This window comes from Borostomias antarcticus (assembly GCF_949987555.1).
Source record: "Borostomias antarcticus genome assembly, chromosome: 19".
NCBI classification, from domain to species: domain Eukaryota; kingdom Metazoa; phylum Chordata; class Actinopteri; order Stomiiformes; family Stomiidae; genus Borostomias; species Borostomias antarcticus.
Genome location: NC_140252.1, coordinates 12,493,004 through 12,519,722, shown reverse-complemented (window position 1 = coordinate 12,519,722; position 26,719 = coordinate 12,493,004). Strand labels below are relative to the sequence as shown.

General features: G+C 46.3%; 2 protein-coding genes across 4 annotated transcripts; one reads left to right on the top strand and one right to left on the bottom strand.

Moving 5' to 3' along the window:
- Window positions 1-996: 996 nt before the first annotated feature.
- Window positions 997-2,947, top strand: hddc2 (HD domain containing 2; the record flags this gene model as incomplete). The annotated part of the gene is made up of 6 exons (XM_084453396.1): window positions 997-1,068; window positions 1,250-1,371; window positions 1,622-1,724; window positions 1,858-1,926; window positions 2,428-2,566; window positions 2,745-2,947. 6 exons carry the CDS (start codon window positions 997-999, stop codon window positions 2,900-2,902), a joined length of 663 nt encoding a protein of 220 aa, XP_084309522.1. The 3' UTR covers window positions 2,903-2,947.
- A 113-nt stretch (window positions 2,948-3,060) lies between these two features.
- tpd52l1 (tpd52 like 1) lies at window positions 3,061-25,365 on the bottom strand. 3 transcript variants are annotated; one of them, XM_084453395.1, is made up of 6 exons: window positions 25,270-25,365; window positions 13,301-13,419; window positions 12,526-12,674; window positions 9,973-10,074; window positions 5,701-5,749; window positions 3,061-5,456 (listed from the first exon to the last, which is right to left on the bottom strand). In XM_084453395.1, the coding sequence occupies exons 1-6, from the start codon at window positions 25,286-25,288 to the stop codon at window positions 5,331-5,333; spliced, it is 564 nt and encodes a 187-aa protein (XP_084309521.1). In that variant the 5' UTR covers window positions 25,289-25,365; the 3' UTR covers window positions 3,061-5,330. The 3 variants fall into 3 exon arrangements, with proteins under 3 accessions (XP_084309521.1, XP_084309520.1, XP_084309519.1); XM_084453394.1 differs by having other exon boundaries at window positions 3,642-5,456; window positions 5,701-5,761; XM_084453393.1 differs by lacking the exons at window positions 3,061-5,456; window positions 5,701-5,749 and having other exon boundaries at window positions 9,402-10,074.
- Window positions 25,366-26,719: the final 1,354 nt, after the last annotated feature.

Below are 26,719 nucleotides of genomic sequence, written 5' to 3'. Positions count from 1 at the left end.
CTCTCTTGAACGATGCATCGCTTGATGCGGAAAATGCATAATCTTTGTGGCTTGATGGTAAAACGTAAAATAAAAGTTAGTGACTCGTAAGTTACATAACAGACGTAAAACAAACATGTTCATCGTGTTTATGTTTGATTTTTGGTGAAGATGGCTGAGTATGAGAAAGAAATCCGATCGGCACTTGTTGCTTTAAAAGTGAATGTACGATATGAAAGCCCTTTGGCTTCTATGAAGTTGAAGGGGGAAATACCTGGACAAGAGCCACTCAATATGCATGTTGTGTCGAGCTGAAATTAAATGCTGTGACTATTGTGTACGATAGCTTCTACAAGTAAGCTAGCTAACTAGTTAAACTAGCAAAATCTAGAGTACACAGATGATAAGGCTATCTTAGCATATTATTTTACATTAACTGACAGTTTTAGCAGCCAGCTAGTGCTACCTTAGTAAATGATGGGAGACAGCTGCTGGCAATCGGAAATATCATCCACACCTCCCTCTATGATAAACCTAGTTTGCTTCACTAGTTTAGACTAGTTCATTCGTCACTATGCTGAGAAGGCAATGTGATGTCCCATAGCCATAGACCAGCTAGCCCTACTCGCACTTAGCCTATAGCCTATCTGTTAGGCTATATAGTCTAGCTATATATTTTTTTTATTTTTTTTATGCAATTCATCGATTAATCAATAATTTTGGGGATACACAGCTTCAAAACAATTGGTGCGACCATATGACATGCTGGTACCACCAACTAAAAAGTTAGTTTTTTGTTAGTTACAAAAAAAAAAGTTCTGGACTGATTCTGTCAAGAGATTTTGTTATTTTCCCCTGTATTATATTATATTATATTATATTATATTATATTTATGCCTAAAATGCAAGAGGCAGACGGTGCAGTGGGGTACAGGCTGCCATCTATCGGCTGTAATATAGAATTACACACACAGGTTTCTAGCAGTCGCTTCCTGTATCCTGCTCGTCATCACACCGATGGCTGCCTCCACAAGCTCCGCAAGCATGAACAATATGCTGCAGTTTATGAAACTAATCGGACAGCTGAAGGTAAGATATAATTTACAATGTAGGCCGCATCATGTTCCTATTCATTATTGGAACACTTGGACTTCCCCATAACACACGAAACGTTTCATAATCTGGTGTAGCCTATTTGGTAGCGATATTGCAATCCATGTCTAGCGAGCATGAAAACGGTATCTTAAAGCTACATTTCATTTGCATTCAGAGGGTGCCACGGACCGGCTGGGTGTACCGCAAAGTGAAGCAACCGGAGAGCGTGTCGGACCATATGTACCGGATGTCCATGATGGCCTTGACCATCACAGACAAAAGTGTCAACAAGGAAAGGTAGGCAAGCTGCTCACGGTGGTGTGTTGTTCGCTAACGATTCGTTCATGACTTTTGAGTGACGTCATCTTGACGATACGGGTTGAGACTTTCGTTCATTTATCGACAGCTTCAGCATAGGAACATTAAAGCAATAGTTGTTAAGTCTCCCCTCAGAACACCACAGTCTACCTGTGTCTGATCATCAAGACATTTCTCCGAAGTCTAAAGCTGAGATCAGAAGTTGAAGCTGTATCTTCTCCTATCTCAGGTGTATGAAGCTGGCCCTGGTCCATGACATGGCAGAGTGCATTGTGGGTGATATCGCCCCGGCAGACAACGTCAGCAAAGCGGAGAAACACAGACGAGAGGAGGCAAGTAACTGAATCACCCACCCAAACCTGACCCTCCCAAACATGACCCTAAACCACCTAGTCACCCAAACCTTGACCCTAAACCACATAGGCCTACTGTACCTAACGTGACCCCTGACCTCTGTGTACCCAGGAGGCCATGCGCCACCTGACAGGGCTGCTACAGGACGGCTTAAGGAACGAGATTTTCGAACTCTGGGAGGTACAGTCCGTCTCTCAGGCTCAGATGTGTACATATTTGTGACTGTGTGTGTGTAAGTGTAGTCTATGACTGACTAGAGACTGACCAACTCGTCTTACTGAGCTAAAGCCTTGGGTGTATATCGACTCACGAGTCAGTCTCTAAACGCTGTTCTCAACTAGAGACTGAAGACACTCATCCAGGTTTTGTTGCTACAAGTGGGTGAAAACAATTTGAGATTGAAAAAACCCTACATTGCAGAACCAATCCAGTCTTTTATTTAGGACGGTCCTTCTTAATAGGGGGCGGGGGTGAATGTTTTGTTTTGATTCTCCACTTCAGTTTGTTTGGAGGTGAAGACAAACAATTGGACATGTAGGCAATGGCTCTGATTGGTCCCGTTTTAAGAGCTGTTCTAGCAAGGATAGCCATTTTCATTGGAGACGCCTCCAGACTTTCGGAGGCGGAGATCTCCTGTTGGCATGGCGATACTAGCGTGTGAACATGTATTTGTGCACGCAGGAGTACGAGAGCCAGAGCAGTGCCGAGGCCAGGCTGGTGAAGGAGTTCGACCTGCTGGAGATGATCCTCCAGGCGCACGAGTACGAACAGCTGGAGGGAACGCCTGGCAGGCTACAGGAGTTCTTTAACTCCACACAAGGTAGACGCACGCACACACGCGCACACACACATAGCTGTGTTCTCTCGGACTCCACCACCACACACGGTCGGCTGCCGTAGGAGTCGTGCTTCATTTCAAAGCTGTCTCAGACAATGGGAGGGGGTAGGTCCAACCAGACCTATGGGCTGATAGTTGTTCATGTCTGACCCCCCCACAGGACGGTTCCAACACCCCGACGTGCTCCAGTTCCTCCAGAGTCTGAACCAGGAGAGGGCGGCTCACATGACCACTACTGGCGCCCGGGGCGAAGGGCATTCTGGGAGCTTAGAGGCAGCAAGTAGCGGAACTCCCCACCCCACCTCATCCTCCTTGTGACCTCAGCATTCTCACTGCACCAGCACACTGTACTGTGCTGGGCTTTACATGCTATACGTGTGACGCTGCTACCACATGATGTCTGAAGTCCGGTCATGTGATTTCACATGTGATCATGGTGGGTGGAGAGACCAAGCCCTGATTACTCGGTATGTGATGACAAGAATCACAGGAAGCAACTGAATCTTTCTGTTGTACTTTTATGGAATCTTTGTTTTACTTTCATGGACATTTATGGGACATGTCTACTATGCAAAACAACACAAGACTTTTGAAGAGGTTTTCTTGAACTGTTCATTCACTCTGACAAACACCACCCAGTGTCCTGGGTGACCTAGTAGAATACATACAGTAAAAGCTCAGCATGCTGTTCTGCCCTCTCTAAGACCCGACATGTGTGCCAGCCACAGATAACCTTTTAGCCTTGTGTGTGTTTGTGTGTGTGTGCCAGTCACAGATAACCCATTAGATACTGTAATCTAATGGGTTACAGGGTATCTGTGCCTGGTTCCAGTCATTACTCCCTCTTTACCTCCTGACCAGGTCTGAACACACACACACATCTGTTCTTCTCAGTGGTAAACAGCGTAGCTGTGGGCTTACCTCAACCACACACTGTTCACGCTGTGCTGTATGTTGGTGCTCTTTCCATGTTGAATCTGTGCGTCCTTGTTTTTCCAGTTCAATAGTTCAGTTATTTAGTTCTAAATCCTTTCAGGAAGGAAACATGGTAAGAACCACATTTGACTTGAGGGATGGTTCCAAATAAACATTTTAATAATTATACAGTTTCATAAAACACAATTTATTCATAATGTTATTTTAACTTTACTGGATTACAGTTGTGTACATAAAAAAGCTCATTTTGTTTTTAAACTAAAACGTTCTTTTGGTATCATTGCCAGTGTCGTGTTTGAAGACTGCTGATAAAAACCTGATTTGGAAACTTCTACGTCCTGTCTTGTTCACTTTCATTGTCACTTTCAAAACCACATCAAATTAAAACTTTAACCAACAGAAAACGGTATACAGTATCAGAAGAGACAACCAGAGAGAAGAAGAGTGATAAATATGAATGGGTACAAACTGTAGACAGAGACCGGACAGCTGTGCTGTATTAAAGGGTATTAAGGATGTCCAGTAATCACACTAAGCCCAGGTTAACGCCTCATATATATCCGTTAGTGTGTTGAGTATTCACACAGAGCCCAGGTTAACAGTTCACTATCTGTTAGCGTGTTCAGTATTCACTCTTAGAGCCCATGGTTAACAGCTTATATACCTATTAGTGTATGCCTGTAGTGGAATACAGGGGATGTTAGCTTTGATTCACGTGTGTTAAACACTTATTAAAAGTGTTAATATTTAACAGTGTGTCTGTGACGCTCCTCCAGGCCCCCACCCCCTCACGGTGTAGTCCACATCCAGCACAGGATCATTCAAGTATTCGCATCAATATGACCTTTGACCTATCCATGCCCCCCCCCCCACACACACACACACTCTCCTACAGCAGTGTTAGCAGGTCATACAGGTCATTTCACAAAAACACATTTGTACAAAAATGTGTCAGTAGCTTTAGTATAGCATAAAAAGCCTTTACCAACAGGTATACTTAGAAAGTGTGTTTTGAGGACTGTTTTGTAGTTTAACGGACGCAGATATAAGCTATTATAAATAAGATGTCTTCTGTCGATAGACAAGGTTGAGGTGGTGTGTAGACATGAGATGGACGGAGGGTATCACAGTGACAGAGGCTGCATGAGACATACAGGGAGCTCAGGTGTGTGTGTGTGTGTGTGTGAATTTCTGCTTGTGTGCGTTTATTTTTCTATGTTTATGCGTGTGTTGACGTGTGTAAGAAAGGACAGCATACAGTGCTATATTCTCCTGAGCAGGCAGTGTAGTGAGGCCTAGCGACCAGAGGGGGGCAGCAGAGCAGAGCTGGTCCTGGACCGTTCAGAGGAAGGAGGAGTCTACGGTCTCCGTGGTTACGCCACTTCTCTCCTGCTGTAGCCTAGACCCAGACCTGGGTCAGATACATAGATGAGGTGGCGCTTGATTCAGAGTGTGCACTTTGGGGATTGTGCCTTTGGTGACCTCAATTAAGTGCACCATGTGCATTTCACAATATTTGCTGACTGTATTTCAGCCATGTCTGCCTAAACTACCACTTTGGACCAGTGTATAGAGACGTAACCGGCCATGGGTCCAAATACTATCTGAAATTATTTCAAATACTTATCTGTACTTGATTGATCTTGTCTGGCACTTTATCATCAATGTGCTGTCCCCAGAAATGCACAACCCCACCCACCTGCGCTCCAGGAAGACTGAAGCAAATGCTAAAGCAATTGAAAGTAATTGAGAGAGGGTTTTTTGGGACCCAGGCCTGAAGGCGACTCCGCCCTCCTCCTCACTGCATCGTCTAGCAGGTCCGCTCGGAGCCGTCCGGTAGGGCGCTGGCGGGCGTGTCCTGGCCGCTGGCCTGGGCGGTGGAGGACAGCACTTCCTCGAAGCTTCCTCCGCCCCCTGCCGCGCCCACCTTGGTTTGCTCCAGGGCCGAACGCACGCGTTCACCACAGGAGGGAGAGAGAGGGAGGGGGGAGAGAGACAAACAAATATGGTAAAACAGCAGCAGAGAGAGAGAGACAGACAAGAAAACATTAAAATAAGCTGGCATTGTTTCAAGTTGTTTCACTAACTCACTAACCCTATCCCCGTGTTTACCTGTCCCCCCCCCCCCCCCTCTCTCTCTCCCCACCCTCCCTTTGAACTCTCTTCATGTTTCTTATTACCTTGATGTTTGAGACAGTGCTCTCCACCTTCTCCTCGAAGGACTTGAAGCTGGGGGAGTTTCTGTCGGGGGGACAGGAGTGTTAGATAGGAGTGATGGTGTTGTATCAGAGGGATACCTCAGTAAGACTTAAGAGACGTGTCTGTCTGTTCTCTCTCTGTCTTTATTGAGCCACCATCCGGCTCTGTATCTGGTTGTGTACACATGATAACACACACACACAAACACACACACACACACATACACACACACACACACACACACACACCTGGCCAATATTTACAGTTATCTCTGCCTGTGAGCAGCTGGTGTGTTAGTCAGACGAGCCCGAAAGGTCATCTGGTCTACAGCCGGGAGGCTGTGTCATAATCTTATCTCGTCATAAACACACAGGTGGTGGAGTGCAACTCGTGCTTGACCAGACAGCGCTGTCCGAGCGTCGTCTGTGAATCACTACCAACCTTTGATCATGTTGACGCCATCACAGCTAAGAACATACACAAACCATTTGGATGTACACATGCACGCACACACACACACACACACACACACACACACACACCACGCACACACACACACATCATACGCACGCACGCACGCACACACACACACACACACACACACACACACACACACACACACACACACACACACATTTACCTCATGGCGGGCATACTCATAGAGTGTCTGATAGAGTAGCTGTCCCCAGAGAGCAAAGTGAGAGAGAGGGGATCATCATTAATAAGAAGGTACACACAAACACACACACACACACACACACACACACTAAACTCACACAGGAACATTGTAAATGCTGCGGGCTAAAAGAAGAACCCATTATACCGTATTAAATGTCATGCCATGAAAAGAAACGCCTTTGATTGATACAGTAGCTCAGCTGAACAGATTCTTCAGCTGACAGACGAGTATGAATGCGAGTGACAGCATGTAGGGATGACATCGTTGTTGTTCACTGGGACCAACATGAGTCAGTCATACTTCTTAGACTCTCTACCCCTTACAATGACTGCTGTGGAAATGCTAGATTTATTGCAGAACATGCTAGAAAAAACAACAAAGACGAATGTAGAAATGCTACAGTAGGTCTACTGCAGAACATGCTACGAATACAACGAAGACCTCACAAATGCTCGACTTCTTCAGAGCATGCTAGTAAATCGACGAGGAGAAATTAAATAAAGAAAAAAAGAAAGGCAGGAAGCAGAAAAAAAGTTCTAGTCACTGGTCAAACACACACTCCCACTGTCATGCGTTCCTACTGTAGCTAGCTACAGGTCCGAGGACAGACCGCACCCACACTGGACTGCACCAGAATTACGGCTTGATCAATCAAATCAGCAGGTTCCGGGGGAAACACTCCCCTTCACTCAGGAGATCTCTCGTGATTCCCTGAATCTGATTACATGGTTTGGCTACTGTTGTTCCTTGTTATTTAGTGATTTGGTGTGTTTTATACTGTCAGAGAAGGCCGACCTAAAGGCCTAAGGTGGGGAGAGAGTATTAAGAAGAGAAATTCACAGGATATTGTTTAGGGGTGGTCTGTGTTAGGCTGTAAGTTCCAGTGCAGTCCTAGTGCCGTCTCTAAACTAGAAACAAGAACACAGTCAACAGATAGTAGATCAACAAATAGATCACGGCTTACCCTATTGATTGTGATCTTTTGCACAGGAGAAAAAACAGGCAAACATATTTGAAATAAATATTTGAAAGACATTGACAGAGTTTTTACAACTAGTACACTGTAGTAGTAGTAGTAGTAGTAGTACGTAGTACTTTATTAGTCCTGGTTTGGAAATTGCACGCGATGGCCCCGAATATGTTAACGCAAAACCACTGCCGCTATGGTCAAAGGCAAATGCAGCAGGCATCCTGGAGTTTTTCCTGCCACCTAAAGGGGCGTTTGCCTGGATCGCGCAAAGTTTGCGTCAAAGTAGGTGGAGCGGTTCACGGGAGCGTCAGGAGGCAAGGCTCATCTGTTCTTGCCATCACAGAGGCTGAGCATGGAGGGACTCGGGAACTGTTTTATTCACGGGGGCTGCTTTAATTAATAAAACCTTCCTGAGAACGTTGTTATGATTTCCAAAAACATAAAATTAAGCTTCTGCCACTATGGAGTAGAAACAGTTTATGCCACCACTGCAGTATGCGTAGGAGCATGCAACTTGGGTGTACTTACAGGAGACAATGGTAATCTATTAAAGACATGGCTTATTACACCATACATTGCCCCCTCTTCCCCAAGACAACACTGATTTCCTCGGTTGCTGTTAACAGCCAGGAGGGCGATAGAGAGAGCATTATCGATCTCCTCCTGCGTAGCCTAGACCATTGGATTCTTTTCTCTTCAAACTCTATGCTCATTCATCTATATTCACCGTTTTGTTTTACCTCGTCTATACTGGACACACCCCCACCGACATCCAGATACTTTGCGCAAACTAAACACCAACATTTGACCGTTGTGCCTACAGCGCTTGCCTGTAGCCAATAGCGTTTGACTATAGTGGAGAGTGCCATCGTGTTCGGAACCCATGACTCCCTCAGTATTGTACCGTCTGTTCTGATATAGAACACAACACTCAAAAAAAGGTTCTGTGAAAACCAAACCACACGCACACAAACACAGAATCAATCAATCAAGATAATGATTGACAGATCCTCAACTTTCGACCACAGCCTGTCTAACTGTAGCTAGAGCCGGGCGACAGTTATTGCAGTGAGGGGGTGAACGGCATTACTGCAACACCGCAGGGGCCCAGACAGAGCAGGGCCTCACACTGGGGCCCGGAACCTGCCTCTGTGTTTACATGTCACTGGACATCTAGGACGAGATCCCTGAACCAGACATCAGGATGACAAATACACACAGGGGGTGTCACACAGGCGGAGGCTGGGGGGGGGGGCACACACACACACACACACACACACACACACACACACACACACACACACACACACACAGTTGAAGCAAACATACCTCCTGGGGTACAGTAGCTCTAGACCAAACATGCTGGAAGAAAGGGAGTCAGGACAATTTGCTTCATTTCTCTGTTCACTCAGTCTTACCACCTCCGGTTGGTGACTGCACTTTCATAAATGAGGGTTAATGAAATTAGCACAAAGTTAAGGTGCTGGTTTAGCAGGAGACAATGAAGACAAAACGGTGAAACATACACACTACTGCGCTGTGTCGACCGCGCCCTGGGGAGACTGACCCCTTAACCTCTGACCCTGCTGTCTCAGGCAGCTTTGCGTTGGCCCAGCGTGTCCCTCCGTGGCCACCGTGCGGCTTTACTGTGTCGTGGCGAGTCACCCTTCCTGATTCTCCCCCAATGAACGACGTATGAATCCCATGTCCTTCCCTAAACCTTCTTTATCCATTCCTCTGTCTAAGAACAGACATGTGACCAGCCATCCTGCTCATGTGCGTACTGACTAGACCGGGGTCTAGTCAGCTTTACTGCAGGTCACTACAGGTCAGCCTGACAGCTCCTCATCCCCCCCCTCCCCTCGCACTTCCTCCTCATCCCCCCCTCCCCCCACACCTCCTCCTCACCCCCCCTCCCCCCACCTCCTCCTCACCCACCTCCTCCTCATCCCCCCCTCCCCCCACACCTCCTCCTCACCCCCCCTCCCCCCACACCTCCTCCTCACCCTATCCTTTCCCTACCTCATCCCCAGCCTGCCTTCAATCTGGCCGGCAGAAAGCTGCTTATGTACTTCAGGGTTTAAATAACAGCCCCACCAAACTCCCTTCCACTACCTGTCTGGTCCGGTCAGCTCAACCATCAGGAGTGTGTGTGTGTGTGTGTGTGTGTGCGTGTGTGTGTGTGTGTGTGTGTGTGTGTGTGTGTGTGTGTGTGTGGGTGTGGGGTGGGGGGGGCAATTATCTAGCTACTCCACCAGTGAAGTGATGCTTAAGCAGCAGATGAGGAGCTCAGTGGAGCAGCACTGGGTTGCATGAAGACACGGTCTAGCGTCCACCCACCCACCTGCGTGTAGCTCTTCTACAGTATAAATCTCCTTAGAGGAACTAATGGCATGTTGGATAGAATCTTAGAGAGACATTGCAGCAGTATGGCTAGAATAATCTTGGAGCACAAGATGGTTTTCATGTGCTGTTGGATGTCCCAGGAGTTGCTCCGTAACATGTTCGACTTGAAAGGGCGTTGGTTTATAAACACAGGGTGTGTGAGGTAAGTTTTTCAACGGCCATGTTGATGTGTAGCGCTCACAGGAAGTGACACAGTACCTCATGTCTCCGAACCTCCTGCTGATGGCTGACCCCAGAGTGGTGAAAGCTGCCGAAGTCTTCTGACCCGCTGTGCTCAAGGTCTCCGATGTCTTCTTATACCTGGAATACACACACACACACACACACACACACACACACACGCACACACGCACACACACACACATACATACACAAACTGTAAGTATGTCGTGTTCTCTTCCTGTTGTATCAAGTTGGGTCTCTCAGCTGGAGCAGGGCAGAGATTGATACAACAGCTCCACCAACACACACTGAGTACAGAACCATTGTGTAATTCAGCAGAAAATCATCTTTGTCTGTTGTGCTGTGTCGTGTGTGTGGGTGCGTGCTCAGTGTGTGTGTGTGTGTGTGTGTGTGTGTGTGTGTGTGAGGAGAACCTCAAGCGTATTCGTGTAGCAGTGCTGATCTGGGACCAGTTGTGTGTTTTCATAATTGAGTATTATATTAGTAGCTTACCATTACTAGTTTACGATCCTAGATCAGCCTATGTCCACCCCCCCCTTTGCTCTCTGTAAAGCGCATTGTGTTGCCTCTGTGTGTGAAATGCGCTATACAAATAAAGTTTGATTTGATTTACAGATGTAGATGGAGAGAGAGAGAGAGAGAGCAGAGAGAGAGAGCAGAGAGAGAGAGTAGAGCGTAGAAAGAGACTGCGTCTCCTCTACAGCTGGTCTAGGAGGAACGGTCTGACTGGATCAATGGAACAGCACACAGAGCACTTCTGGGACTAGCTCCACAGACGGCCTACAGAGAGAGAGAGAACATTGATTTCTGTCTCAGCTTCCCGCTCTGCCAAGGCAGCTCTGTCTGTTTCTTTCTCAGCTGTCTTGGCCGAGGATATAGGGCAGAGCTGAGGAGCAGGGATGAGGAGCAGGGGTGAGGAGCAGAGCTGAGGAGCAGGGATGAGGAGTAGGGATTAGGCAGGACTGAGGAGTAGGGATGAGGAACAGGGATGAGGAGTAGGGATGAGGAGCAGGGATGAGGAGTAGGGATGAGGAGCAGGGATGAGGAGTAGGGATGAGGAGCAGGGATGAGGAGTAGAGATGAGGAGTAGAGATGAGGAGCAGGACTGAGGAGTAGGGATGAGGAGCAGGACTGAGGAGTAGGGATGAGGAACAGGGATGAGGAGTAGGGATGAGGAGTAGAGATGAGGAGCAGGACTGAGGAGCAGGACTGAGGAGTAGGGATGAGGAGCAGGACTGAGGAGTAGGGATGAGGAGCAGGACTGAGGAGTAGGGATGAGGAGCAGGACTGAGGAGCAGGACTGAGGAGTAGGGATGAGGAGCAGGACTGAGGAGTAGGGATGAGGAGCAGGACTGAGGAGTAGGGATGAGGAGCAGAGATGAGGAGTAGAGATGAGGAGCAGGACTGAGGAGTAGGGATGAGGAGCAGAGATGAGGAGTAGAGATGAGGAGCAGGACTGAGGAGTAGGGATGAGGAGCAGGACAGAGGAGTAGAGATGAGGAGCAGGATTGAGGAGTAGGGATGAGGAGCAGGACTGAGGAGTAGGGATGAGGAGTAGAGATGAGGAGTAGAGATGAGGAGCAGGATTGAGGAGCAGGGATGAGGAGCAGGACTGAGGAGTAGGGATGAGGAGCAGGACTGAGGAGTAGGGATGAGGAGCAGAGCTGAGGAGCAGGGATGAGGAGTAGGGATGAGGAGCATGGTCGGGGCAGGTTGTAGAGAGTGTCGTGGGTTAAATATAACGTTTCAGATTTAGGAGGTTATTTGACCTTTTATTTCCTCAACCATAAAATCTCCCTCCTCACCCTCAATGATGTCACTGAGCCACAAGATCCCTTGTCTGCTCCCAGCTCCCTTTCCATAGCAACAGTGACTGGCTGGAGAGAGAGAGAGAGAGTGTGTGTGTGTATGTGTGTGTGTGTGTGTGTGTGTGTGTGTGTGTGTGTGTGTGTGTATGCCCGCTAGCGTATGTGAGTGTGTACTGTGTTGTGTGCGTCTGTGTGAAAGCCGAGTGCCTGGTTAAAGAGTGACTGTGGTAACTGGATAACCAGACAGACACAGGAGACACAACACACACACACACACACACACACACACACACAGGACACTGGCCTCATAACGAGGTGACCTCTAGCTACAGAGGGTCTGATTGCTCCCCGAGCTGCAGTGTCCCGGAGCGGTGTGGCAGGAAGCTGAGCTGAGGTCACGGCCCTGATTGGCCGAGCTACTGTGGATGACCCAGCATGCTCTCTGGCTGTTTATCTGAGTGAGCACCACAGACCTAACAAGCAGCATGCATGCTGCCTGCCTCTGTCAACTGAGTGTGTGTATCTGTGTGTGTGTGTATGTGTGTGTGTGTGTGTGTGTGTGTGTGTGACGGTAATAAAGGATATCTCTACTGACAAGACCTACAGTAAACACCTCCAGGGATGAGCACTATCATCCACCCCTCCCCTGTTCTCTCTCTCTCTCTCTCTCTCTCTCCCCTCCTTCTCTCTAAAGGCCAGGAGAATGGAGAATGGACACACACACACACACACACACACACACACGTGTGGGCGTACTTACGCGGTGGAGGTCTGCATGTCATACCAGCTGCGGCTGAAGTTGTTGCGCAGCTCGCTGAGGGGCGTGATGCCCAGCTTCTGTTTCAGCTCGGAGTGCTGCCTCTCCTTAGACGCCAGGACCTGCCTCAGGGTGGAGATCTCCTCCTCCAGCTGGGAGAGGGGTGAGATGGAGGAGAGGAGACGAGGAGGGAGGAGAGGAGGGAGGAGAGGAGAATAGGAGGGCGGAGAGGAGGGAGGGAGGAGAGGAGCGAGGGAGGGAGGAGAGGAGAGAGGAGGGAGGAGGAAAGGAGAAAGGAGAGGGGAGTGAGGAGAACAGATGGGAGGAGAGGAGAGGAGGGAGGGGAGGAGAATAGGAGGGCGGAGAGGAGGGAGGGAGGAGAGGAGAGAGGAGGGAGGAGGAAAGGAGAAAGGAGAGGGGAGTGAGGAGAGCAGATGGGAGGAGAGGAGGGAGCGGAGGAGGAGGGAGGAGAGGCAGGAGTAGAGGAGAAGAGGAAGAAGAGAAAGAGAGACATGAGAGAGGGTCAGAGCACACTTCCTGAGTACGGAGACCGTGACCAGTAGTGACCCCAGCCTCCCACCAGAAACACTCATACTGTAAGTCATAATATGCAAAACAGCAAAGCGTAATATGTAAAAAAACGGACAGAATTTACATAACCTACAGTACTGTGCCAGCTCTGTTCGTCTGCAGTCCACTGATGCTGCCGCCTACACCCGAGACAGCTCCTCTCCTAACCTCCCCCACTCCTCTCCTCCTCCCCTCCTCTCCTCCCTACCTTGGCCAGCTCCAGCTGTATCTCCTCTCTCTCCTCCTCGGTCACAGCGTTGTTGAGGTCCACCTCTGAGACCATGCCCTCCTTCTCTGCCTCCCTCAGGGGCTCGGCATCCAGCAGACCTGGGATCAGGAGAAAGCACACAGAGGCCCAGAGGGTTAACGCCACAGACTGCTGTACAGCTCTGAGAGGTAGAGGAGAGGGAGGAGGAAGCTAGGGGCAAAGGAGAGAGATAGGAGAGAGGGAGGGAGGGAGCGAGCTAGGGAGGAGAGAGGGCGGAGAGGTAGGAGAGAGGTAGAAGAGAGGGATGAGGGAGGTAGGGAGGAGAGAGGGAGGAGGGAGATAGGGAGGAGAGGGACAGAAGAGGAGGAGGGAGTTAGGGAGGAGAGAGGTCGGAGGAGAGAGGTAGGAGGAAGATAGGGAGGAGAGAGGGAGAAGGGAGCTAGGGAGGAGAGGAGAGAGACAGAAGAGGAGGAGGGAGTTAGGGAGGAGAGAGGGAGGAGAGGAGAGGTAGGAGTGCTACAGATCTTGCATTACATGTTTGATCTAAGAGGTAACTTGAGGATCACAATCAACCAGTCAGACAGACCCACCAAGCTGTTACCACGGCTACCCCGTATACGCCACCATAATCACAGCTCCTTGGTTACCCTGTCATCACTGTGATGACAGCTGTCCTCTCAATAGCCTGAGGTCTGTGTGTGTGTGTGTGTGTGTGTGTGTGTGTGTGTGTGTGTGTGTGTGTGTGTGTGTGTGTGTGTGTGTGTGAAAGAAGCTGACGCACAGAGACAGAGGACATTTGGTCAAACAAATCGTCAAAGGCTATTGTGAAAGGCTATTGGAAACACAATAGGCATACTTGTCAAATTGTGTGAAGTTGCTTGCATATACGGAAGTCAGTGAAGGGGTGGAATAATTGAATGATGCGTCACAGGTGTGCTTCTCAAGCCAGTCGGTGAACCATAGTATAAAAATGGGCTAGGCATGACAACAAAAACAAACAAACAACAAACAATATGATGAGTATGATAACGGATGTATGAGCATAGAGTTGGAGAGGAAAATAAGAGAACACTTTAGGCTACATGGAAGGAGGTCGATATCCTTGTGCGTAAAGTAGCGCAAATTACAGAGCCAGATAATTATATGAAATTTTAAACGTACTTAGGAGGAGATAGAGGTGCAAGGCTCTCAGTGTAGGTGTGTTGAAAGATGAAAAGATTGAAGATTGAAATATGTGGTGGTATGTTTTCTAGCATATGTGAGAATAAAGTACTGAGAAAAAGATGACTGTGAAAAAGAAGTCATTAGTAAAATAAAAGGGTTTATTAAACAGAACAACTAAAACAGACACGACACCAAAACGCTCTCAAATACACAGACTAGGAATGGCAATGAATAGACACATGAGGGAGCGAGAGACAGAACAGGAAACCGCAGGCCACTCCCCCCCTGCTGCCAACCAATCACAACTCAACGTCCCGCAGAGTCGCTACACTACCCCCTCACCACGAAGTTCGTCGCCCTCTATAGAACGCAGACGTTCACACCGGGCCCCTCCAGCGTTGCTGGTTCCTTCCACGCCCGCTGCAGCATGTCTGTGTGTTCTGCTCCTGTCTCAGTTCACTGCATCCACTCAAAGCTCCCGCACCCATGAGGCTGCACACGTGGATAAGCGATACTTATAGGTTGGCACCAGGGTCAGTTTCCTAAAAGGCATCGATTCCTGATATTTTACACAATCAACCTTAGTGAGTAGTGCCCCATCAGATGTAAAAATAGAAAAATGATCAGTAGCAGATTTCAGCCTTTCCCTTGTACCAAACACCATGATGTAAGACTTTTTCTGATTAAGAACTACTCCATTTGTAATAAACCAGTTTTGTATCAGGTCAAAGCCTGACTGGAGAGAAGCAATGATCTGTAGTATGTTTGGAGCAGCATAGATAGATTACTGTATCATCTGCATATAAATGGATGTGATGATTTGAATAACAATGTGAGTTCATTAATACAATTTGAAAAAAGAAGGGGTCCCAAAATAGAGCCATGTGGGACTCTTTTATTAATATCAAAAAGATCAGACTGATGACCTTCAATAAACACACATTCCTTCATAGATATGCATTGAACCAGATCAGAGCATTCTGAGCAAGTACAATGTGTTTCAGTTTTTGCAATAGTACATGATGATCCACCAAGCCAAAGGCTTTAGATACATCAATAAAAAATGCACCCGTTAATTTGGCCTTTGGCGAAAAAGGAGTTTATGTCATTAGTACTTCTCAAGAGTGCTGTAGTAGTGGAATTATTGGGTCTAAAACCAGAAATGAAAGATGATACATCATGTTCTGTGAGATAATTAAATAATATTAACTTTTCTAAAACGTTTGCAATTGAACAAATAATGGATATAGGTCTATAATTTTTAAGGTCAAGAGAGTTACTGCCTTTATGTAAAGGAGTAACTCTTGCCTGGTTACAGACGTGGTAACTCACCAGTGGACAAAGAGAGGTTAAACGAGCCTGCTAGGGGGTACATCAGAACATTGGCAGCCTGTTTGGTACTTTTAGCCCCAAGTCCATCTAAACCAGAATCTTGTTAGATTTTCAATGGTTTAGAACAGAGAGCACTTCAGTTGGTTTGATTTTCCTGAAGCTATTCATGTTCTGGTGTTGAATATAATTATTAGAAGTATGGTGGTTACCATCACAAGAAGCCACTGAGCTTGATAGAAGTGAAATGTTGATTGAGGGCATCAGCGATATTTGAAGGTTCACTTGAGTAAAAGATGGTCCCATCCCAGGCACTCAAAACGTATCCGGAGAAAGGATTCATATAAAAAGCCTTGATTGTGGCACGGCAACATAATTAAAAATGCCAGCATGCCTCGACCAGCTCATCTGGCTGAGCATAAATATGATATTAGGATTGGTAGCCAGGATTATCATATGGCCAGGCATTTCATGCAATGCCATAATAAAAATTATTCTCTTTTAAAAATCGAAGGATTGGAGCATGTGAGACCACTAACAAGGGGTGATGACAGGATCCGTAAACTGAACCAACGTTTTGGACTCATTGTCTTGATGCTCTGAATTACCAGGTCTAAATGAGGATATTGAATTTACATGCTTCTGACGATGTTTGTTCCTGTCCTGATTCCTAACTGTCATTTCTCCTCTCCTAGGTGAGAAAACTGCTTCTATGTGATAAATATTTGTATATATGAAAATTGTTAGTGTATTATTGTATTCTCTATAGCTTTATTATTGTATCTGGTTTCTCCACTGTCCTTTTTGAGATTTGCATTATTGATTGTTTGATTGAGGGCACTTGTGATGTGAAAAAGTGCATCTTTTTCCCAAATTGCAAGAGCACCTAAGTAAAATTGTAAACTTCATTCACTCGAGCGCCAAGTTGAACTTTCGATATCGAGGTTCTTAAATGATGCAATCCTTAAACATTATAGTACCTTATTAATTGACTGGTTGACAGATTTATTGACAATGTTATTTGCTTTTCTCCCAAACTGTCTTGGTTTTTTAAGTGTTTGGAAAGGCTGTTGGCATAATAAGCGGCTTTTGCATTTCTAGTTTTAGTTTTGCTTGTGTTTCTTCGCTGTCTGTAAATTGTCCAATCTAAAGGGTCCCTAGTTGTTCTAAATTTAGTCCAGGATAAATCTTGATGTCTGAAAAGATGTATCAATTCAGAATTAACCCGCTGTAGTCTACCTTTAACTTTAATTGTTTTCCAGGGTGCATGTTGGTTGCAGATATTTATGAATTCAGAAAACAGTCCCAATCATCCGGTGCAGTTGGTATTATTTGAAATCTATACCAACTAAACCAATTAGGTCTTCAATAAAATAGTCTTTATTGATATTCTTGCACAAATTTTCTCTATTCTTGTCTAGTTTTTATAAACTTTGGAGGTGACTATTTTAATTTTCCATACACAATATGTAGAAAACAAACTTTTTCAGGATCCTCTCGGGATGTGTGGTTAGGATCAAGTCTAATAATTTGTGAATGTGGGTTTTGCGATTGGGTCTTGTAAGTGAACATCACAGAGGATTATCCATTCATTTGACCAATCTATACAATTTATAGTGGGTGTGAATTCAGGAAAAAGTATTTCAAAACAAGTTCAGAGTTATCGGGACAGTTTACCTGTAATCCTGCGATGATCAGATTTTCGTGCATACTCAACATCAAGGATCGTTTCTTTCAGAATCTTGTTTTCCGCAATTAGTTTCTCCATTTTAGTTTGTATATCAACTACATACCTTTAAGAGTGATGAAGTTGCCCCTCAGTAGCTCGTCGATTTGATTCTGGCTGTAGGTCAGGCTTGCCTTTATCTCCAGGACATCATGTCGTAGTAAATCCAGGTTAAGTAGTTTTTCATTTATTGACTTGAGGAGCTTGACATCCACTGCAGTGGTAGCAGTAGATGCTAAAAGGTCATCAGTGTCGGTTGATGAAAGTCTAGTTTTTCTCTTTTTCTCCATTGGTTCGTGGGAATCCGGGTCAGCCAATCTAACCAACACGTTGTAGCGGTTTTCAATTAAGTGTTCCAGTTCACTCAGGCTGTTGCGATGTTCCTTGGCAGTTGCCAGTGTAAAATTGGTTTACTTGCGACGCAATAGGTCAGTTAGTTCATTCATCCAGTGTTTGGCTGTAGGGCTCCGCCATGTTGGAAAGAAAAGAGCAAAAAATCAATTGCTCAGTGCTGCCACCTTGCTCAGTAGGACGGCACCGCCCAGTTCCTGGCTGGGATGGTTCAGGTAGCTACAACAGCTAGTAGACCAGTCAGTGGTAGAGTCAGGTCAGCCAGACTGGTCGTCACACCACCATCTGATTGGAGTAGCGTGGTCGGGAGCTTGTGATGCCACCTGACCACATAACCCAATAAGTGGATAGGATGGTCTGGGAATGAGGACCAACAGACCAATTACTGTAGGCCCTCAAAGCCTGGCAAGATAATTGTTAACAGCTGACAACAAATGGCTAACCATGGGAATTAACAAAGAGCTAACAGCTAACAGGTAAATAACAGCTAGCAGCGGTTAGCAGTAGCAGTGACTATGGTTGAGTTGTTTCCTAGATAGAGAACAGATCTGATGATTAGGGTTCTCCTCTGTGTGAGACGTTGCTAAGCATTGCCTACATCCTCACGGAGAGATGATATTCTGCTGATCCACTCACCTGGATCTTGGGGGCCAGGTTCCTACGGGCCTCTACAGAGACACACCAGAGAGCATGCTGACTGGAAACTTCATGGGAACTTAGCCTGACACTCAGACTGAATTGCCATTTCGCTTCACTTCCGAGACTTCAGCCATTTTCCGAGATGGGCGTTGTTGAAGAGGGAGGCGAGAAATCACCCTGGATGAGAGCGTTTTCATTGCCATTTTGAAAATGGAAGTGGGCGTGCAAATCAGGGGCTGGAGCCAGGCTAATGGGAACTGCTCTGCCCTCAAACGCAAACCGCTGCAGAGGGTGGTGCGAACTGCCCAGTGGATGTGAGCTTCACTTCATCCAGGAGCTATATATAACGTCCAGAGTGCCAGTAAAGCCTGCAGGATGGCAAACGGTTTCGCAGCCTCAAGGCCCAGACCTACAGGCTCCGGGACACCTTTTTCCACCAGGCAACCAGGCACTTGAACAATGGACACTAATGTTGTATTTTATTCTGCAATGGCTGCAAGGCTGAGAAGTCAGAACCAATGAAATGTATTATGTTTGTATGATGGATGTAACTAATAAAGTATCTTGAATCTTGATCTACAGTCCTGCGAATCTGATCCAGATTCACATAGATTGTATGTTTGTAAGCAGATTTCTCTGTATATAGAGCAATGCCACATGCAATTGTGGAAGCTTTACAGTATACCCAGCCATTAAAAAGGAAAAGACTGTGTTTGGGTGCAAATATTGCAGTCGTAAGTCATATGTGATGGTGTGAAAAGCTTGATCTTACTTGTATGGAACAGTATGTGTCATATAAGTATACATTTTTCCATACAATTCCCATAAATTTGCATGAATTCCCATACATTTTGCACGGAAAGTTTCCCCTTTTTAAATGTCCTGGAATTTTGCAACCCTAGACTCTCATCATCCCGGCCATTATATAATCCCAGGCAGTGGAGATGTCATCAGCGGGATTTACTAGGGATTATCTAAACAGATTTAACTTCAGGCCTGGGGCCAACCAGAGCAGCACACAGGGCTAGGGCTAACCAGAGCAGCACACAGGACTGGGGCTAACCAGAGCAGCACACAGGGCTGGGGCAACCAGAGCAGCACACAGGGCTGGGGCTAACCAGAGCAACACATAGGGCTGGGGCTAACCAGAGCAGCACATAGGGCTGGTGCTAACCAGAGCAGCACATAGGGCTGGGGCTAACCAGAGCAGTACATAGGGCTGGGGCTAACCAGAACAGCACATAGGGCTGGGACTAACCAGAACAGTACATAGGGCTGGGACTAACCAGAACAGCACACAGGGCTGGGGCTAACCAGAGCAGTACATAGGGCTGGGGCTAACCAGAACAGCACAAAGGCCAACCAGAGCAGCACACAGGGCTGGGGCTAACCAGAACAGCACACAGGGCTGGGGCTAACCAGAGCAGCACATAGGGCTGGTGCTAACCAGAGCAGCACATAGGGCTGGGGCTAACCAGAGCAGCACATAGGGCTGGGGCTAACCAGAGCAGCACATAGGGCTGGGGCTAACCAGAGCAACACACAGGACTGGGGCTAACCAGAGCAGCACAAAGGCCAACCAGAGCAGCACATAGGCTAGCCTCTTTCGGGACTGCATTACTAGCTGGCTGGTATACTCCGTCACGTAGCTCGGGAGGTAGAGCGCCGGTTGGGGATCGCAAGGTCCCACTTTCCCAGCTTCCGGCAGTCCCGAAGTGTCCTTGAGCAAGACACTGAACCCCTAAATTGCTCACATGCAGCATGGTGATGCAAGAAAGTCCTGGGCCTTTCTGTGCAGAGTTTGCATGTTCTCCCCGTGTTCACAAGAGTTTCCTCCCAAAGAACCCAATACGAAAAACATGCAGAAAAGCGAAACGCTGTCCATCCCTGACGAAGGCGGACAGGAGCACTTGGTTGGTCCCAAGGGCACGCCCCATTAGGGATGAAACAGTTACCTGCAGCCCTTCCATATTACATAGCAAAGGACATGATGCCCTTTCAACCGTTGAGAGGCCTGGCTTCCCCTATGTTATTTGTGTTTTTTTTTTTTTTTTTAAATAAAAGTTGTTGAAATGATTCCAGACTGTCTATCAGTACTTATTGAGCATTTTCAGCATATTTAAAAAAAAAAAATATATATATATACTGTGATAATACCAATAAGCGTGGTAATTTTGGTCGCTATAATCGTGGTATGAAATGTTCATACCGTTACATCCCTACGTCCCATGCACGCTGCCTACTGTCTGCTCCCGGCTGCATTTGGGGGAAGGACGATGGGATAGGTTAATCGTATAGAACATTTAATCGGCGATCGTAAATGCAAGTGTGTGTTCCCATGTGTTGCCCATTTGCACGTGTGTTGTGTGACAAAGATTTCTTCTTCTTCTTCCTTATCTTCCTAATTATGGTCATAATTAAGTCAGTTCGTCTGGTCTACAAAGCAAAGCTCCTCAATGAAGTGTCGCAGAGAAATTTCAAAGGTACTCACAGTTGCACGAGGGTTGCGTCCACACTGGCGGTGGGTTTTGAAAGCTCAGCACTGCTAATAAACATGTTTAATCTTCAGCTAAGAAATTAGTCATTATTATATTATTTGGTATACTATAGCTTCCGACCAGCAGTGGCGATGGCGAGCGCTGTGGCAATGCATTCTCTAAAAATATGATATAAAATATGTTTTTTAGCTAAAGATTAAGGTTTCGTGAGATAACTTATCACTTTGGCGGCCCCTCTGGTCGTGATAAAATCAGCACTGTGTTTTAAGAACCACACTTCTCACAATTTACGCACTCCCCGCAGTACACTCACTTCCGCGAATGTACTAGCCAGTACACCGAAATTCTCAAATAATACATTTGTAGGGTCTCATGTCACAAAATTATTTTGGGGGGTTGTGCTAAGGCCAATTCATAAACTAATAGCTAAAGTAGTGAATATTTAACTATAAAAAAGCTTTCTCACACAGCTTTAAACATGTTTATGTCTGTTTATTCTACTAACGCTAACGTTACTGCTCGTTGCTTCGGGAGACTGTTTTGCCATGTAGTTATTGCAGAAATAGACTCAATAACTATTACAATAACTAATTACAAATCAATTAAAAAGAATGGGTATGCAATAGCGTTTCTCTGAGTAAAATATGTTTTCACTGTTCTTCCGACTGGATTTGGCGAGTAAAGGCAAGTAGTCCCGCCCACTGAAATCGTGCTGGATGGCTAGAAGTTCAGACTGTATCACAAAAGGGGCTTTCTTTTCTGTGAGGATGTCTGTCTTCCAGGCTAAAAAACAGGTAGGACCAAGAAGTAGAATAAGGTCAAGATGTGGCAGACAGAAGCATGTTTGCGATGGGAGACAGTACTATATAAAGGCAAAGTTGGCAGTAGGTCCAGAAATGCTTATTCACCAAGATAAGGCAATGCGTGAGCTCACAACTAGCAGTGTGTGAGCTCACTCGCTAGTGTAAAGGAAACTGTCTCTGAATGTATCTGTGTATTTTGATCATCCAGTTCCCTGGGGATTGGACTACTGTATACCTGCAAGCTAGGGGTGGTGAAAAAAATGATTCATGTAAGAATCACGATTCTATTCTCGACGTTTATAGATCGATTCACAAGTGCACTGGTCCCCGAGACTCTCGTCCACCAAACCTAGAGGGACGTCTTGAGGTCCAGAATTTATCTTCTTCAAGAGATCTTATTCTTATTCTTGCCCAATCAGAGCAGCACAGGGCTGGACGACACAATTCCCGACATGAGTCTTTCATATTTTAAAAAGACAATAGGGAGAAGAGCAGAGCCGGCAGGTCATCCTTCTGACAGATGAATAGTACAGGCAGACCATCCACCTTTAATATGTTCTCTACTTTATACAGACAGGATGTGAGCAGACAAATTGTGAGGAAACAGGATGTGAGCAGACAGGGAAACAGGACCGAGGAGAACAGGAAAGCCAAGGCCGGGTTTTGAACCTTCTGTTTATGGGTATCGTATGTACATGTGAGAGAGTCGGCCACCCTCTCTCTTTCTCTGACAGTCCTGAGACTGCTGCCTGGATTGGATGCCTCTGAGCAGCTGTGGTGTGAAAACTGTCAACCCAATCAGAGGACAGGACACAGAGCGGGCCGACGCTCGGAGTCTGAGAACTTCACTCACACGCTCACAACGTGAATACACACGCTCACCTACAAAACACACAAACACTGAATGATAGACTCTTTCAGTGAAGCCAAATCCACACAAATGGTATAACTGTAGTATGTATATGATGTACAGTAGTGCTGTGTGATTCCAGTGATTCCAGCGCTATGAACAGAAGCGTACCTGTTCTCAGGTGTCCTCTCTCTGTGTCGGGTGGCAAGAAGGAAGGAGAGAGATCAGGTTAACTTAGTTAGAAACCTTAAGCTTTCTACATAATAAGCTTTCTACGTCCAGGGATTACAGGCCAGGTACATGTATGACATGATGCAGAGAGGGAGCCAGGGAGGTGGTTCTGAACATACACAGCGCGGACGCGGACACACACACACACACACACACACACACACACACACACACACACACACATCATATGTAACAGGTGTCACCATGTCTCAGGTCCCCTGACTTACAGTACCAGAGTGTGACAAAATGTATACTGAGGAGTTTAACCAATTCAACTCGGTTAAACACAGACACACAATACACACACACACACACACACACTCACACACACACACACACACACACACACACACACACACACACACACACACACACACACACACACACACACACACACACACGCACACACACACAGCATGCAGGGGGACTGCAGGAGCAGCTACACTCCAGACAGGGACCTGGCACCAGGGACCAGCAAGCACATCCAGAAACTATCATATGGTTCAGAACCAACAAAGATCAAATGACTACATTCTGACATCCCCACATGCTAAGGCACAACAGCAGATTACCAACCAATCAGACAAGCTCCATGCCAACATACAGTATATTACTGTATTATATATAGTGATGCTGACATCCAGTCACAGGGACTATTTTAAACCTACTAACAACTGGAGTCTAGCCTACCACCTAATGCACTAATGGGTTGGTCGACTTTCTATACCAGCCACATAGGTAGGTAAGTATGTATGTATGTAGGTAGGTAGGTAGGTAGGTAGGTATTCCTACTGTAGGTACAGTAGGTACTGTAGTAACATAGTTAGGTAGGTACTAGTACTTTATTGATCCCCTGTTCTAGTTTTCATGTGAACTTATCTAAAGGATGCTATCAAGGGGACTGAGCTTCAGTGAAGTGTACTTACTAGCATACTACAACCAAAGGGGAGCTGGGGGAGTAAGGGGCCTAGTAAGGGGACAGAGCTGGTCTGCTAGTGTCCTATCTTGGTGTACTAAGTGTGCTAGATCTACAGATCACAGCTAGTCTGTGAGGTACTGTAGTGTACTCAATCTGATCAGCTAGTCTGCTAGCTAGAGTACTACCTGATCTCAGCTAGTGTGCTAGCTAATACAGTAGCTACAGTGTACTAGATCTGGGCTAGTGCGCTACATAGTGCATCACCTGCAGCTGTCAGATGCGTGTCATAGTGGCCGGACATGACCCAGTCCTCAGACAGGGCCGTCTTACCCCAGTCCTCCTCCCCGGCCGGCGCCTCCCCCCAGTCGCCCACTACACCCTCCCCCAGAACGCTGGAGTACAGCTCTGGGGGGGTGAGCAGGGGGGGGGTCCACAAGCAGGGCAACAAGGGAGAGACAAGACAACTGGGTTATACACAAACATGCATAAATACTGTACCATCTCCCCTTCTCTCTCTCTCTCACACACACACACACACACACACACACACACACACACACACACACACACCTCTAAACATGATTTTTAGGTCAGAATCTGTAGTGTGTATTGCAGATGGGACAGTAACATGGAAAGACTGACAGGTCCCAAGATTGGCAGACAGACTGACAGCCCTGTAGGATCGATTCTTAACAGCTAGTAAGAGCAGCTGCTTGTAGACCTGCTGGCTCAGGTCTGGACCTTGAGTTGTTGATACAAACAAAACATAGCTCCACTGATTATCTAGTCAACATACATCAGAATCAGAAACTTGCTGTTCGAGTAAAGGAGCCCAAACTACAAAGCTGGGCTCTGCTTTGCTCCATGCAGTCTAGTGGAATACCTCTGGTCATAAGACCTCTGTTAGTTAGCTCTGAGGACGGCTGGGGGGAGGAAATAAGCGGCCGCGAGCCGATCACATGGCTTTGGAAATGAATTAGAACTAAAGGAGCCCATCACATTACACCCACATGAACCTGATCTGAGGCTGCCATGTTGTTGAAACTGGAGAGAGAGAGTGCGGTGTTGAAGAAAGAAAAGTAAGCCCCATGCTCTCGTTAAGTAGATGCGTCACGATAAGTTAAAATTGTATTTATCGTGACGCATCAACAGGATCAACTGGCTCTTGCGCCGATGAATGGTGATGATAACGATGACGATGGTGATTATGACTTGAGAAAGAAGTGGGCGACATAACAGCAGGGATCAAGTTGCAGCTACGTCTGTTACTGTGGTTTCCTATTCAATATTGTGTCCCTAGTGACTTTGCATCAAATGTTGTACAGATATGTTTCTATGCGTCTTTGCACCCCCTTCAATGAATTCCTACAAATATGAACTTAGTTAAAATAAACTGTAACATAAGCTATCTGATAATTAAACATGATTCCGTAGGGCTAGTATAGTGTAGCTCGCTCACCTTGTTGTCTTGTCTCCATCCTAAACGCTCCTGTGCAACTTTCCGTTAAATATATATTATTCTCTGCTTCGGAGGTGTAGTTGCTTGCGCGGTTGTCAGGAGCGCAATGTTTACTATCTTCCTCTGTCACCGATGATACCGCCTCCGAGGGCGGAGCGTCGACCTGACCGAAAGAGACAGTCGGGTCAGTTATCGGTAATCTCAAACAGTGTTATATTAGAAAATCGCATACTTTCCAAAGTTACCATCTTGACTTTGAGGCAACAATGGCAGAGCGAATTGCTGGGATACACTGCCATACCTCTTGGCTAGCCTATATTATTTTATGCGACAAGAATAGAACTGTAATTTATAAGACCATTTCTATTCCAAGTCTAAAATGGTTGGCTTTAGCAAAGTACTGCCTTGCGAAGTTGCCAGTGCCACATTGTTTATAGGCTATCGTCTATTACATTGTATCATTCTGAGCCCGCTGCTGATTCATAACTGCAGTGATGATGGACGTTCTCCGGTCCACTACGCCCTCTGCTGTTAGAACGATGTAACTGCATCTTCTGTTGGAATCCTGATACACATTACTTTAGTCATTTAGCAGACGCATTTATCTAAAGCGACTTACAATAATTGCATTTAATGTAGTTAGTCAGTGTACTACTACTCGCCAGAACTCACAAATGCATCTCCTTTCTAAACAAGTGACTAAGATCTTAAACTAGAGCTAAAGCGCCAAAGTGCAAGAGTAGCAAAATACAGTATGCAGAAGGCCTACACAAGTAATTGAGATAGATAGATAGAGACACAGGCAGATGGGCAATGAAGAGAAGAACACAACAGAGACTGAAGTTGATTTGGCATTTCAACAGCACTGTTTATTATCTTCTCCTCACACACTGAAGTGGTTTCTGTAGGAACAGGAGTGAGATCAGCGGTGAAGACTGCAGTGCCACACCTAGAACCGCAGACAGCAGATATCTGTGCAAACCTATTAAATACACTCCCCTCAGTAATGTGGTGGTGCTGCTAATCTACTATGTTCGACGTCTATCATATACCAGAAGAGAAACTGACTCAGATCAGGTGTGCAAGCTACACAGGTTTTTGGATCAGAGTCGATGTACTCTGTAGTGAAAGTCAAAGGTAACATCTCAGAGATTAAGTGTAGGCTACTCCTAGACTAAAGAGGGCCAGTTTCCCACAGGTAGATTATTCCTCAATCCTAATTTCAGAATGAGCATCTCTGTTCAAAGTGCTCAAAATCCAGGACTAGGAATAATCTGGGGTCTGGGGAACCTGCTCCGTAAAGTTCTAGATCGATCATCTATCTATAAAGGCACCAGAAGAACGTTATGGTAACAACACGTTAGAAACATGGCTATAACATGCTAACAACATGTTTGACAAATAACATGTTACAACATGATATGAACATCTGTTAACCAGCAAAGTAACA

Bases quoted from the DNA above. Each gene is read 5' to 3' on its own strand.
- tpd52l1 (XM_084453393.1), bottom strand. The intron at 12,675-13,300 runs GTAGGGAGGAGA...CCCCTCTCCCAG, and splicing joins TACAGCTGGAGCTGGCCAAG to CTGGAGGAGGAGATCTCCAC. The intron at 10,075-12,525 runs GTAAGTACGCCC...TGTGTATTCCAG, and splicing joins GACATGCAGACCTCCACCGC to GTATAAGAAGACATCGGAGA.